Source organism: Lygodium microphyllum, chromosome 28 (assembly GCF_053477565.2).
Source record: "Lygodium microphyllum isolate KBCC chromosome 28, Lygodium_microphyllum_v1.1.10, whole genome shotgun sequence".
NCBI lineage: Eukaryota > Viridiplantae > Streptophyta > Polypodiopsida > Schizaeales > Lygodiaceae > Lygodium > Lygodium microphyllum.
Window position 1 is genome coordinate 90,216,489 of NC_141162.1, and position 14,132 is coordinate 90,230,620.

Consider the following 14,132-nt stretch of genomic DNA (forward strand, 5'->3'; position numbering starts at 1 on the left):
TGGGATCTAAGGCCATGGTTTGGAGCCTATGACTAAAGCATGTAGATAGTCTCATTCGAGTTCCATGTCATCCCACCACTTTGACTTGTCTTGGATGCTCTAGCAAGAGTATGAATCCTATCCATTGATGCAACTCTTTATAGTGCATGATAACAACAATTTTAAAATCGGTAGATACATTAAGATATTACACATAATATTGGGCAAGCAATACAAAACTTAATGATGGATAATAATAATGCTACTTATTCCCATGGTCAATTGTATGTCCATTTCCTTGCTTACTTAGAATTAGCATATTGTTAGTTTTGTCAAGAAACATTTAAAAACTTATTCTCAATCATGCCCATTTTTGTGTGTAAAGGAGGTGCAAAGTGTGGCTTAGGGTGCAAATTCCACTTTGTTTCAATAGTGTTGTAGTACATACCTAGTTAGTATGTAAAAGTATGAAGGAACACTTATATTTCACAACAATATTGTGCTCAAGTGTGAACAAATACACTTATGATTGGTCTATTTTACAATGTCATTATGCTCAACTATATGCAAACAAACACACTTTCACAATGATATTATGCCCAAATAATATATGAACATGCACTCCCATGATTGGTCTAATTTTGAAATTGATCTAATGAACATGTTAATCGTACTATGGTAGCAAAGAGAAGACAACTTCAGTTATACAACCAACAAACACACTGGCGAATCAATTTTTAATATGTGCACTTTTAAACATAAGTTTTTGACAATAATGCACCACTTGTAAGGCTCATGAATGTGGATAAAATCAATACAATAGCATGATTAGTTATAAATCTTGGGACAATCCTTCATTTTTCCTCCTCATGACCTTGCATAATAAATCGGCTAGACAACATGATTCTCGATACATTTTTAGAGCTTGAGACAATCCATCACTTGCAATACTTATGACAACAAAGAATTGTTTATGTGAACTTGTGATGTTTATGATGAATTAAATGACTACCCGGGTCTAATAAGCCATGCATGAATACTGAAGATTTAATAGTAGCCTTGATATGCAAGCATAATCTTAACATGAGCATATTGGGGTTTATGACAACAAAGAATTGTTTATGTGAACTTGTGATGTTTATGATGAATTAAATGACTACCCGGGTCTAATAAGCCATGCATGAATACGGAAGATTTAATAGTAGCCTTGATATGCAAGCATAAGCTTAACATGAGCATATTGGGGACGATTCCTTTAGAGAGTGTGAAACACAATAGTGGTTGACCTCAAGCTTAACATAGCTTTTCGCAAGCATTGGCTTAGTGCACGCCTTTAGAGGGGGAGGTCACATGTTCAATACTATAACACCACACCCCACAGATACGTTTGAATTTTGTGTGGTGAAGCCGGGGTCGAAGATCTACCTAAAGTGAAATTCACTTAAAAAGGAAAACAAGGTCTAAAGATTGCGTTTGTCAATGCATTCATGCAAACAACAACAAAAGGAAAAGCAACAAAGCTTAAAGAGAAGACCTAGGGTTTTTTTTTAAAAAGAGAGCTTTCATACGAGAGAGGACTCGGTTTGTGAGAGCGAGAGAGAGGTTGGAGCTCAAGATTAACCCATCTTCTCATCTTCCATAATTGTGGGCGTGTGAGAGGGGAAGAGAAGAGGGGTTCTCACATTTTCTTTTTGGGTTTATTTTGGTTTTGTGTGTTTGCACATGGCCGTTGTCCAGCAATCGTGAGTTAGTTGGGAAGCCTTCCGACCCATCATTCGTATATCGCCACAGTCACTGGAATACGCGCGCTTTTGTATACCCATTCGTATTCTCTCTCTGCGCCCCCCCTCCCCAATTCGAGCTCCAGTTCGTGGCCCTTCGGCGCAGAGCACTCTGCTCTGTTTCGGGGCGGGGCGTCAGGCCAATTGCCCCCAACAGCAATCCCAGCTTTAATCCCGCCATGGATCGCATCACCGTGTCCCACCAGCTCAATGCTTTCTTGGGTTCTCATGATTGAGAGCTCACACAGCAGATGCTGCAGGCCCCTGCCCCTCCAATTCAGGTCGAAGATCACGATTTTGTGACAGTTCCACGCTTGCCAGCAGTCCTTGGCGGTCTAGACTGAACATGATCAAGGCTATTCGGTGTTTAAGGCTTTAAGGGATCGAGGTTGATTGGAGCAGGTAATGCTGGTTTAAATCAGATCTTTGGAGGAGTTTGGACCTCCTGTTCTTGCCTTTGGGTGCAGCCATCAGCCCTGATTTTATTGGATTACCACCAGGGCGTCTTGCATTGACCTGTCCAAGGCCTGTATCACTGTTAATGCATGCAGGGAATATGATTTCAGTAGGTTTAGTACTATTTTATAATGGGGCTATTATGTTTTGTTGATGAAGATGAATATGGAGCCAGGGGTTCCTTTTGATTCATCCATGTTGCAGCAGGAAAACCATGATGTTGGCATCTTGGTCAAGCAGTTGAGCCCAGATGTCACGCAATTGGAGTCTAAGGCATTTACTGACCTTGACAAAGAAAGCAAACATATAAGCACCGACATAACCTTGGATAATAGGAACAATGAGGGGCTACCAAAACAAGGGCAAGATGAACCAACTTCTGGGAACAACAGTGCTTTCCCCATTCTGAACGGGGTACACGAAGTTGTCACTTCAAAGTGGGCTTCTGCAGTTGATGCATCTCAGGATGTTGTGACTGTACCTTTGTCTGATTTTATGAGCTTAGCAGAGATGCAGAAACAGGGAGAACACCACATTGCAAAGCGGCTGAAAAAATGTACACTGGAATCTGGAAAATTGGATGTGAATGCCACGATCAAGCAAGTCGCAGATATAGTCTGTGTCCTTGGAGGTCTTGGACTTGTGAGGGCAGGAAGACAGCCAACTGAGATTGAAAGAAAACTCTTGGCTGAAGCCTACGGTCACCTAGGCTTTCTAGTGCAACAGATGGCTCCAAGGGAGCTTGTTTCACCAGATACAGTGGAAAATCTAATCACAGCTCTTGGTTTGAGGTTGTCACCAGAGGAGGCAAAGCAAACAATGGGTCCGCTTCTCATGGATTCTAGCCCGTCACTAGAAGCAGAGAGGGTAACAATCACTTCATGTTTTTCTGCTATATCTCTTGCTGCTTTTGGTTTACATCTGTTTCCAGTCACGTTTCAAGTAATTATCTTTATTTCTATATGTGAACCATTGCTAGTGTATATTCTTCTTCTAGCAGTGTTTTGGCACTTCACTAGAAGCAGAGAGGGCAACAATCACTCAGTGTTTTTCTGCTATATCTCTTGCTGCTTTTGGTTCACATCTGTTTTCACTCATGCTTCAAAGAATTATCTTCTGTGTGTGGACCATTTCTAGTGTATATTCTGCTTCTAGCAGTATTTTGGCGCTTCACTAGAAGCAGAGAGGGTAACTCAGTGTTTTTATGCTATATCTCTTACTGCTTTTGGTTTACATCTGTTTTTCAAAGAATTATCTTTATTTCCATATGTGGACCATGTCTAGTGTATATTCTACTTCTAGCAGTATTTTGGTGTTTCAACTCCTTGCCTTTGATTTTAACCTTTGTTCATATGGGGTTTTCCTACAAAGTTCAGCAGTCTGTTCACATGCTAAACCTTTTCATCATAAAACAAGCTGTAGTGATGTCAATTTGTGAAGTTGAAATGCAGTGCAGTCGAAGTGCAATTTTTTGTTAGCTTATGCTTGGCTGACGTTCTCTCCATGTCAGTAGTGTGAAATCAAGGTTTTAAAGTGCCATAATATGATCCTTGCAATTTGTCTTTTTGCTGGGGGCTTTCAACTTACCTTTGGCAGTTTCTGCCTGTAGGATTTCAATGGATGTTATTGGTGTGAATTTATGAACATTCAAATAGGGAGAAACACAAAGTTAGGGTGATCTTTCTTTATAACAGACATCTCTGTATAGAGGAAAGCTTGCTTGCAGTAGGAAAATAGTTATACAGGAAAGCTTGCTTACAGAAAGAAAACAAGTCACGGAAAAGGTAGTTTCGGGTCTAGTATAAGATACCTCAAGCTATTCTGGAGTTATCCTGGAAGAGGATTATCATAAGCCATAAAAGAAGAGTGGGCAAGAGTGTGTGTGATAACTCTCATCTGGCAATTTAGCCGCCCTCACCTTTTTGGTCAATATGCTTGGGAGAAGGCAGACCATTAATTTTTTTGTTAGCATTGCCCATTACGGCATGTGCTATTACAATGGCATGGTGACAAGGTGATTCTTGTTTGAAAAATTATCCCTAGTTAATGTGATTTAAGTGGCCGATTTTTAGGAAAGAATGCTAATAACAAAAGGGCAATGTTTGGGCACCCTTATTTCTGGAGCTGATTAGCAAACATATGTGCATAGGGGAGAGCTTGCTTGTAGTAGGAAAACAACGTGCATAAGAGAAGGTTTACTTGCAGAAAGAAAAAAGGGTTTGCATAGGAGAATGCTTGCTTGCAGTAAGAAAAAACACGTGATCATGAATGCTTTCAGTTGGCAATTTGGCTATGCTCATATACTTTGTCAATATGTTCAGCAGACCATTTATTTATGTGTGGAGCTGGTTACAGTTGAATTGGCATATAGTTGCTCCCTAGCATTTACATGATAAGGTTTTCAGTCATGTGCATAAAATATTTCAGATGATATTTGGGGAATGATGAAAAGTGCTGATAAGGTTTTCAGTCATGTGCAAAAAATGGTTCAGATGGTATTTGGTGAATGATGAAAAGTGCTGATTATTGAATTTTCTTTGAGGGGACTCTGGGTAGAAGTGTTTTCCTGCTCATTCCGTTATTTGTTTTTCTGCCACAGTATGAGATGATTGTGTCGTTTTAGGGACTCTGCATCTTCTAATGAAAACATACAATTTTTGGCAGGTTGAGCAAGTCCAAGAAGTTGCAGATGCAGCTAATGATGGAACTATGCCACGTTCAGAATCAAGTCAGCTTCAAAAATTAGATTCCTCTCTTCATGGTCAAATGTTGCAATACAGAGGTATAATTTTCAGGGATATACTTGGAGAGTAATTTCAAAACATTCCAGTGTTTATTTAAAGATCACTAGATCCTTTTACTAGAATATGTGCTAGGAGGTTATGCATCCAGGAAGTGATTTTCATATTTGCATGCATGTGAAAAGTTTCCTGCATGATATGTTTGAAAACTAGCAGCTCAAAGGCTGTGCATATTGGCATATTTATAGCTGTTTTGTGAGGTTACTTTAATTGGGCTGCTCTAGCTGTGGCACTTTTGGTGATTCAAACACAAATGTGCAGCAAGAAATGTGTAGTGAAACTGTGCAGAACTGTATATGAAGCTGTTACAAAGACATGGGAAAAAAGTGAGTGTGTTGCAAAATTGGAGGTGGTTAAAAATGACTCAATAATGCTTTAAAAAAAAATCTAAAATCCTAGAGCATCTACTGACCCCTTGTTCAAATTTGATCTTTAATTGAGAAAATGTGGAGCAGAACTTTTGCAAATGTACATTCCATGTAGTCCATACACATTAATAACTTTGCAAATATATAGTTTTAGAGTCTAGGTGCAAACCATATACCTGCATAGCAAGTCACATTGATTAGTACATTGAATAGTGACCTTATGGCAAATATAGTGTTAGCGTATAATACCTTGGATACAAACCAAGTGTATTCGAGATTCACTACATAATTGAGCTGTCTGTCACTAGGGGAGTGGAGATGCAACCTCCCCATTGAGCATCAGGTAATGCTCTCAACCTTCTATGCTTTGCTAAGTCTGCAAGAGGCTGATCCAAAATCAGCTCTAATTGAAACACATCAAGGTAAATTGCATCAGTGAGGATGGTTTGCCAAGTCACTCTCTTCCCTCTAGTTGCATTATTTCATAGGCGAAACAATGCTGAAGCTTCACCAAGAAGCATATTAAAGCTTTCCCTCTAATTTTACTTGCCTTAAAACCTCCACTAGATTCTAGGTCTTTTTTCCTCTTAAGCATTGCGATGCTACTTACTTTCACGGTGTAATTCCATCTTAATTAATATGCAACATTGCATCCAATTGACTAGCTCCTCACATGTACCTGACATGATAGGAGCACTAGATGCATTAGTAAACATTCTTGTTTGCATACTTTGGACCATTGCAATGTGACTGTACATGGGAATTTGCATACTACTAGCCATACTAGGATACATTTTCCCATACGTTGCATGTATTACTAGTTGCATTTTTTTCTCATGTAGACATTGTTTGCTACATTTTCCTCATGACCAACACTATATGGAGTATTTGCATAAAACATGGGGTTATGTGTATTACCAGCCATACCCGGATACATTGGGCCTTGCACACAACACATTGGTTGCTGCATACCATAAGGAGTTGTGCCATACATCCTCGTATGCGGTCCTTGATCCACCATAGCACAGAAACTAGTGCCACCACCAAAGCACCTTGGTTGCCCCATCATTGTATGCATGCCCTGCTGCCTAAAAAGCATTGGATTGGTACTTCTAAGTTGGCCTTGCATATGCATCAGTTGCCCCATTGGTATCATTTGCTTATACTCACTACCCACTTTTGGAACATGATGTTGCTATATTGGCTCTTCCTTTGGTGCAACTTGTTGTTCCAAAGCTCTTTGAAGACGATTTCCTCTTCATGCCTTGGCTGCCCTCTTTTAAGGGGTTCAAAGGTGCGTGAATTGAGGATCATTTGCTGCCCTCTTTTAAGGGGTTCAAAGGTGCATGAACTAAGCATCATTTGCTAATTGCACAAACATTTCAGCTGCTGTCCTAAGCTGATCGTTAAACTAGTCATCAAATTCCTATTCCTCTTATTGGTGACTAGCTTCTATAGGCCTAGAAGGACCCACATTTTGATATGAACCAACATTATTAGCTTGCTGCGTGCCTTGTCTAAGATTAGGTTGTCCAAGATCAAGTATTACATTTCCCCCTACACCTTGTGGATTTTTCAGATTGATAGGCATCATCCTGGCGTGATTCCATCTCACTATCTGAAGAGATTTTTGCTGTAGTGCTTAGTTGAATACAATCTCAACACTAGAGCAAGACCTTCAATTAGGTGTCTCCAGCCCACCAACTCAATGGAATTGATGGTATCCTGACAATGGAACCTTGAATCCAACCTTTCTCCTTGGAGAGGGTGGTAATAACGTGATTAATCAACAATTACAATAAGAATAAAATTCACATAAATTGAAAATACACATTTTATCACTTTAATCTTGGACAATGGATAGCATGTTGGCCCCAAAATTGGTGCCCCTTGTGGTATGGAGTACAACTGAGACTCTCTGATCTCTTCTGCTAATCCAAGTGCCTTTTATTGTCAAAATGGATCAGCAAGCCTTCAAACCAATTTGCTTCTTAAAAGATAAATTTAGCCCCAAATCTAATATTGGCTAGCTAGCCTCTTGAATCTCCTTGAAATTTCTCAATTTCAGCTGTTAGAATTCAAGTTTTAGGTCCCAATTTTGAGCACGCATATCGAGGTGGTTGTCAAACCCTAATTTTTCCTATAAATTAGGGTTTACAGTAGAGATTGATTGAAATCTCTTTCTCTAATGACTCACTCAAAGTGCTGAAAATTTTTGAGGGGAGTTGAGCAATGGTTGGAGAAGAAGAGAGAATGCTGTAGAGAGAAAATTTAGAGTTTCATTGCGAGAAAGAGTGAAAAGTTATTGTTACCTTCCTCAATCAGCCATCAAAGTTGTCATCTACATCTTCGAATCACCAAAAAGGTTGTTGCCCACTCCTGTATGATAGTCATCTGCACCAAAAGGACCTTGGGCTGCTGTCATGTGCACTTGCAGGGCTCTAAACTACCGTTGCTTACTGTAGGACTGGTCCTTGGTGTTTGCAAATCACATCAGCAACGTCTCCTTGTTGCCTAATAGCCTCCTTCTTATATAATAGATTTTTATCAATCCCCAAAAACGTTTTTTCCATTTGCATGGCAAGTTTTGCAATCCCATTTGCCAATATTATCTAGCTTATTAAATTACGAGTCTAGTGCTTAGGAAAAATAATTCCACCAATCAATAATTAAATCGACTAGGCCAATCTGTTTTCCAAGTATCTCCGAGTAGTTTTATTAGCTCTTAGACTTGCATTAATTAGTTAATTAGTGTCTAGTCTCTAATGTTACCATTGACATTGGTGGCCAATAAATTGGTCTAGGCTCAAATTTGACACCTAGTATCTAATACCACCTAGTACTTGTCATACATAACTTGTTATAACTTTTGCCTTTGGCAACAACTGATATTTCAGGATATTGGGTCCCACATTGTGAAAATATTAACTTGCATCTCATATGTGCAAGTCACATTAGCACATTTGATTAACTCTTAATAAAATGCTAAGCAAAGCATTAAAATTTTACGTCCTAGTCACACATGATGCTTGATTTACTTGATTTGCCCTTGTAGAAAGCACTAGTCAAACATATATGTGAGTTCCATGTACTCGTCAAGTTTCATTGTATTGTGTTTTCCAAGGATGGACCTAGCTCTCTGTCAAACTTTAGTTGATGTGGAAGGGAAGTTATTCTTTGGATCATTTGCACTTGTATACTTGTATAGATGAGGCTTACTTGCCTCACCTCACCACCCTCACACTCGCTTTTTGGCATTGGAGAGTCATAAGGAATGACTGCATCAATTGTACTAGAAAGTAGCAGGAGTAGCGAGGCTTGTTAGAAGTGGATGCAACAATGGAAGTGTATACGTATGTTGAAATAGACTGCTGAACACAAGATAGAAAGAAAAGAAGAGAACTCAAAAGAATGCTCGGAAAATGGAATCCATATACCAAGACCTGAGACAGTACAGAACCAATGTGAGTCATTGGTTGTGAAGGCACTGGCATCGACTTTGCTCTCCAGTAAGGACCTATGGATGATAGATGAATAATGATGGTTGTGGAGGAGGAGCTTGAATAAATAGGCCAAAAAAATGCCGTAATGGCAATTGGTCGGCCAACATAAAATGCCGAAATAGCCATCATAAAAAGCATAAATAAAATGCCTAAATAATTAGGACAATATCCTGGTTCTCTAGCCCATTGACTCAACCATGAATTGACATATCTAGTAACACCCTCTCACAGATCATGGGTGATTTGATACAATACAATATACAATGATAATGCCCCATCATAGTACATACAACAATGTCCACCAGAGTAGAACCATAGGTACCCAAGTAGTGGGTGTACAAGCCACCACCAAGGTGCCTTAGAGAGAACTTGATGTCGATGTCGATCACACCAACTCTTGAAAATAGAGAAGAACCAAAGTAGCTCTCAATGTCTGTCAACAATGCCTTCTAGTAGCGTACAAGACTAGTGTGTCAAAAATGCATCTAAACATATGTGACTATGGATTCCTTGCCTTGGGCAAGACTGCCAAAGTGTCCCCTCATGTGAGCTCAAACTAGGAGCCAATCCTGCTCTCTGGCAATTACTAGCCCATCATGAACCTGGATGTTAATCCTAGCTCTAGGATTTGAATTTCCTAGATTTCGATTGATGCATCAGGGATGTCCCTCTCTCGAACCTGTGCACCGGTATACTTTTACAGATGAGGCACACTTGCCCCACCTCACTAGCCTCTCACACTCTCTCTTTGGTCCTGGAAAGCCGTGAGGGGTGACTGTATCACCTGTACTAGAAAGCAACAGAGGAAGAGGCAACCAAGCCCGTCCCTCAATGTGAAGATGGGGATCCCTTTTGTGCCTTGGCAATCATCTGGGTCGGAGGATGTGAATCGGAGTCAGATGAAGATGATGATTTAGTAGAAAAGTCTGGATCTTGCTTCTTCCTCTTTGCCTTCTTCTTCCTTGAAGCCGCTAACTCTTTATAGTCCTTCCATAAGTGTCCCTTCTTACCACAATGATAACACTGGGCCTTCGACTACTTCTTCCTATTACCCCTCTCGGAATCTACAAAATCTTCACCAGAACTTGTATAATGGGACGGAAGCCTGCCCTATAGATGCAAAGAGGCCTCATGCTCAAGCAGCATGGAGGACATATGGGTAAAGCTCACAGGTGTCGAGGACGTTTGCGCCCTCAAAGCATTGGCCACTCCATCAAACTCAGGGGTGGAGCTTGTAGGGTACCTACCATCCCCACAAGACGTGCCTCCGGAAGAGCAGACTGCATGTGTCGAACCTGATCCTGTACCTGTGTAACGTGGAGCAAAAATGATTGAATAGTATTCTTAGGCTCGAACTTCATTCGCTGGAGCTGTCCATAAAATGTCACTGCACGCATGGTGGAAGGTGCCTTGTACAACATCTACAGCTTCGACCATACTTTTGGAGATGTCTTGTAGGGGGTAACCGCTGGTAGAACCTTTTTAGAAATACATCAAAGAAGATGAGAATAGGCATGCTCATCATCTGTATCCCATGTAAGCACAACTTCCTCATAATTGTCTTCATCAAAATCTTTTGGAACTGGAAAAGGACACCAAGGACATGGAATAACTCCACAAACAATGTACCATAATTGCTTTTGCATGAACCAAGCTTTCATAACAACGCTCCAAGTTAGATAGTCAAGGCCATGCAACTTATCATTTGTAGAAGTTCATGGAGGAGCCATTTGGAGAGGATTGAAAGAGAAGATAGAGGATAGGAGGTGGATAGAGAGAGAAGACAGCCACACCAACAACAAAGACGGCACAAAATGAGTTCACATGCAGTGGAAACCAAACTCTGACCAAAGGATTAGGGTGACCTCTGCAAGAAGATAAAAATATAGTCAAAAAATGCTTGAAATAGCAAAAATGACTTGTACATAGTCACCCAGTCGGGAGTCAAGGTTAGAAAACCAAAATGTGGGCTGAATTAAGCAATGAATGCAGCAAACTGACAAAATAGGGCTGAATGCTGACGCAGGCTAATTCTCCTCCAAACATTAATCTATGCTCCATCGTGTCTCACCATCATCTCCCAATCAAAATCTCTCAAATCAGTCCACCCCCTTCTCTCATAGATTGAACCATAGAAATATGCATCAAGAGAGAGAGAGAGAGAGAGAGAGAGAGAGAGAGAGAGAGAGAGAGAGAGAGAGAGAAAATTTTGAAATCTCCATTCGAGTAGCACTTTTATGCTAGACATCAAGGAGTTGAGAGTGAAAATTTCAAGAATTCCATGGAATTGATTAGGTTGGGTGCTTGCTTTCAGCCCCTCCATCTCCCGTCCATCAAATCATCTCATGAAGGAGTGTATCATTTCTGCAACAGCCGTCGAAACATGGCCACCCCCCTTAATTAAAAAAATTTCAAGTTGGCCCTTTTGTTGGGCCCCAAAGGCCATACCCAACTCAATCTTGGTCAAATTTTGATGTTCTAGGTGTCCGACTGTAATTTCTTTCCCATTCGATGACCGATTCGCGATTTGAAAAATCATGCGTGTCCGACTTGAGGTCTTGAATGGCCAAAAACTTGTGTTACTTTAATCTAGCACTCAAAAAATTTATGAGAAATCCACAATCACTGCAAATGTCAAATTTTAGATTCCTGTCTTCCACGGTCACTTAAAATTGTCGGATTTGCATCTTCTGTTGGGCTTTAAATTCCACATTAAATTTGCATCATTCTTCTCTTTCAAAAAATGCAGGCTGCAGTAAACAGCAGACAGGCTAGAAGCAATCAGTAGTAGGTTGCTTGATCAAAAGAGGTTTTACAAACTTGTAATCAGCAGAAAAACATCAGCAGGAACATAGATCCTGCAATTTGATACATGTCAGAAGTGGATGCAACAATGGAAGTGTATGTGTATGCTGAAATATACTGCTGAACACGAGAGAAAGAAAAGAAGACATTGCAAAAGAAGAGAACTCAGAAGAATGCTCAGGAAATGGAATCCATATACCAAGACATGAGACAATATAGAACCAATGTGAGTCTCTAGCTATGAAGGCATTGGTACCGACTCCTCTCTCCAACAAGGACCTATGGATGATAGATGAATAATGATGATTGTGGAGGAGAAGCCTGAATAAATAGGCCAAAAGAATGCAATAAATGGTAGCAGGTCAGCCACCATAAAATGCCAAAATAGCTATCATTAAAAGCCAAATAAAATGCCTAAATAATCGAGATGATAACCTAGTGCTCCATTGAATTACATGCACAAACTTAGCCATGAATTGACATATCTGCCAACAAGGCCCTTCCCTTGATCTAAAGAAGATGAATCCTTTTGCACCTTGGCCTTTTGGCCTTGGTTGGAGGATTCGAGCAGAAGTTGAAGGAGGATGACTCATCAAAAGAGGCCGTATCCTTCTTCTTCCTTTTCTCCTTCTTCTTCTTCCTCAAAGCCACTAACTCCTTACAATCCTTGTGAAAATATCCCTTCTTATCACAATGATAACATTGGACCTTCGACTTCTTCCTCTTACCCCTCTCTAGAGCAGCAGATGCCTCATTATGGCCACCATACTAAGATGGAAGCCTTCCTTGTAATTGCAAGGATGCCTCATGCTTAAGGCTTAAAGTAGCATCAAGGACATATGTGTAAAGCTGATTGGCATCGATGATGTTTGGGCCTGCAAAGCATTGGCTTCTCCATTGAGCTTTGGAGGGAGCTTATAGAGCAAAGTTCCAACTAGATGAGCCTCTAGAAGGGTGGACTGTATGTGTCAAAGTTGATCTTGTATCTGAGTAACATGAAGTAAGAATGACTAGATAGTATCCTTAGGCTCAAACTTCATTTGCTGGAGCTATCCATAGAGGCTAATTGCACCCATGGTTGAGGGAGCCTCATACAATAGCTGAAGCTTCTCCCATACCATCGAAGTTGTCCTATAGAAGGTAATCGCCGGAAGGATCTCTTTAGAGATACATAAGAGGAGAACAGAATATGTAGGACATCGTGAGAATCCTATGTAAGCAAAACTTCCTTATGGTTGTATTGGTCCCAATCATCTAGAAGAGGAATGGAAGGTTGAGGCTGTTGAATAGCTCTAGAACCATGTACCATAATCACTTTTGCAGAAACCATCTTTCATAACAGCACGCCATGTTAAGTAATCAGGGCCGTGAAGTTTGTCATTAGTAAAACAGCAAGGAAGAGTCATTTGGAGAGGATAGGAAGAGAAGATAAAGAAGAGAGAGAAAGTACAACCAAGCACAACATAGATTGCATGGATGGTGAGTTCACACGTAGTGGTGCCTAAAGGAGCTTATCCGAAAATGGCTGCAAAATCTGAGATAAACAAGGTGAAAATAGTCAAAAAATATTGTTAGAAGGCTGAAAAACCTATCGTCCAGCCTGCACAAGCATTGAATGCAGAAAATTCAGCTGCTGCAGATCAAAAAGCAGATAGAGAAGGCAGTAAATGCAGTCATCAGCATTAAATAAATACTGAAAATAAAAAACACAGGCTGCTGAGCTAAAACGCAGGCCTTAGGGGCAGAAAATCAAGCCGATTTGCAGCAAGGACAGGCCACCTAGCCTGCAGCAGATAGTAGGAGGCTGATCAGCAGAAAAATAGGGTGAGGGCAAACTATTCACACTAGAATACGACACCCTAAGCTTGAACACAAACATCTAATACCATGTTAGAAGTGGATGGAGTGATAGAAGCGTAGAAGACTGCTGTAATAGGCTACACAACATAAGAGAAAAGAGAAAAGAGAAGAAAAAATAAAAGAATAGTGCAAAGAGAACTCAAAGATATTCTCGGGAAATGGAATCTATATATCAAACATAAGACAGTCGCGTACAATAGTGAGTCACTGGCTACGTGGGCACTAGCACTAGCTCCCTCTCTCCAATAGGACCTGCATTGAGAATTTACAAGTGGATGATGATGATATAGACTGAGGAGGAGAGAACTGTATATATAGGCGTAAAATAATTCCAAGAAATAAATAGGCCGGTTAGCATCTAAATGGCCTAAATCATTAGAGTGATAGCAATAAAAAATACTAAAATACTCTACAGTGCTGAGCCCACAAATGTGCATGCCCAAACACTTGAGTTGACTAAATTGCTAACAATAAGCCTCCTTGGAGATCCTTGCAATGTGCTATGGAGGGTTTCTCCAACCATTTTCAAGTACAATGGCTTCCATGACCTGTGGTTTTGCAATCTACTCTACGGAGAGA

The 14,132-nt window shown here is 40.3% G+C and overlaps 1 protein-coding gene across 3 annotated transcripts in view; it reads left to right on the top strand.

Annotated features, from left to right (window-relative positions):
• Positions 1-1,559: 1,559 nt before the first annotated feature.
• The window catches only part of LOC148011745 (uncharacterized), a 40,109-nt gene continuing 27,536 nt past the window's right edge, over positions 1,560-14,132 (top strand). For all 3 annotated transcript variants that reach the window (XM_087670550.1, XM_087670549.1, XM_087670551.1), the window contains exons 1-2: positions 1,560-3,083; positions 4,881-4,998. In XM_087670550.1, coding sequence (XP_087526676.1) covers positions 2,370-3,083; positions 4,881-4,998 — 832 coding nt within the window. In that variant the 5' untranslated portion in view covers positions 1,560-2,369. The remainder of the gene's footprint in view (positions 3,084-4,880; positions 4,999-14,132) is intronic.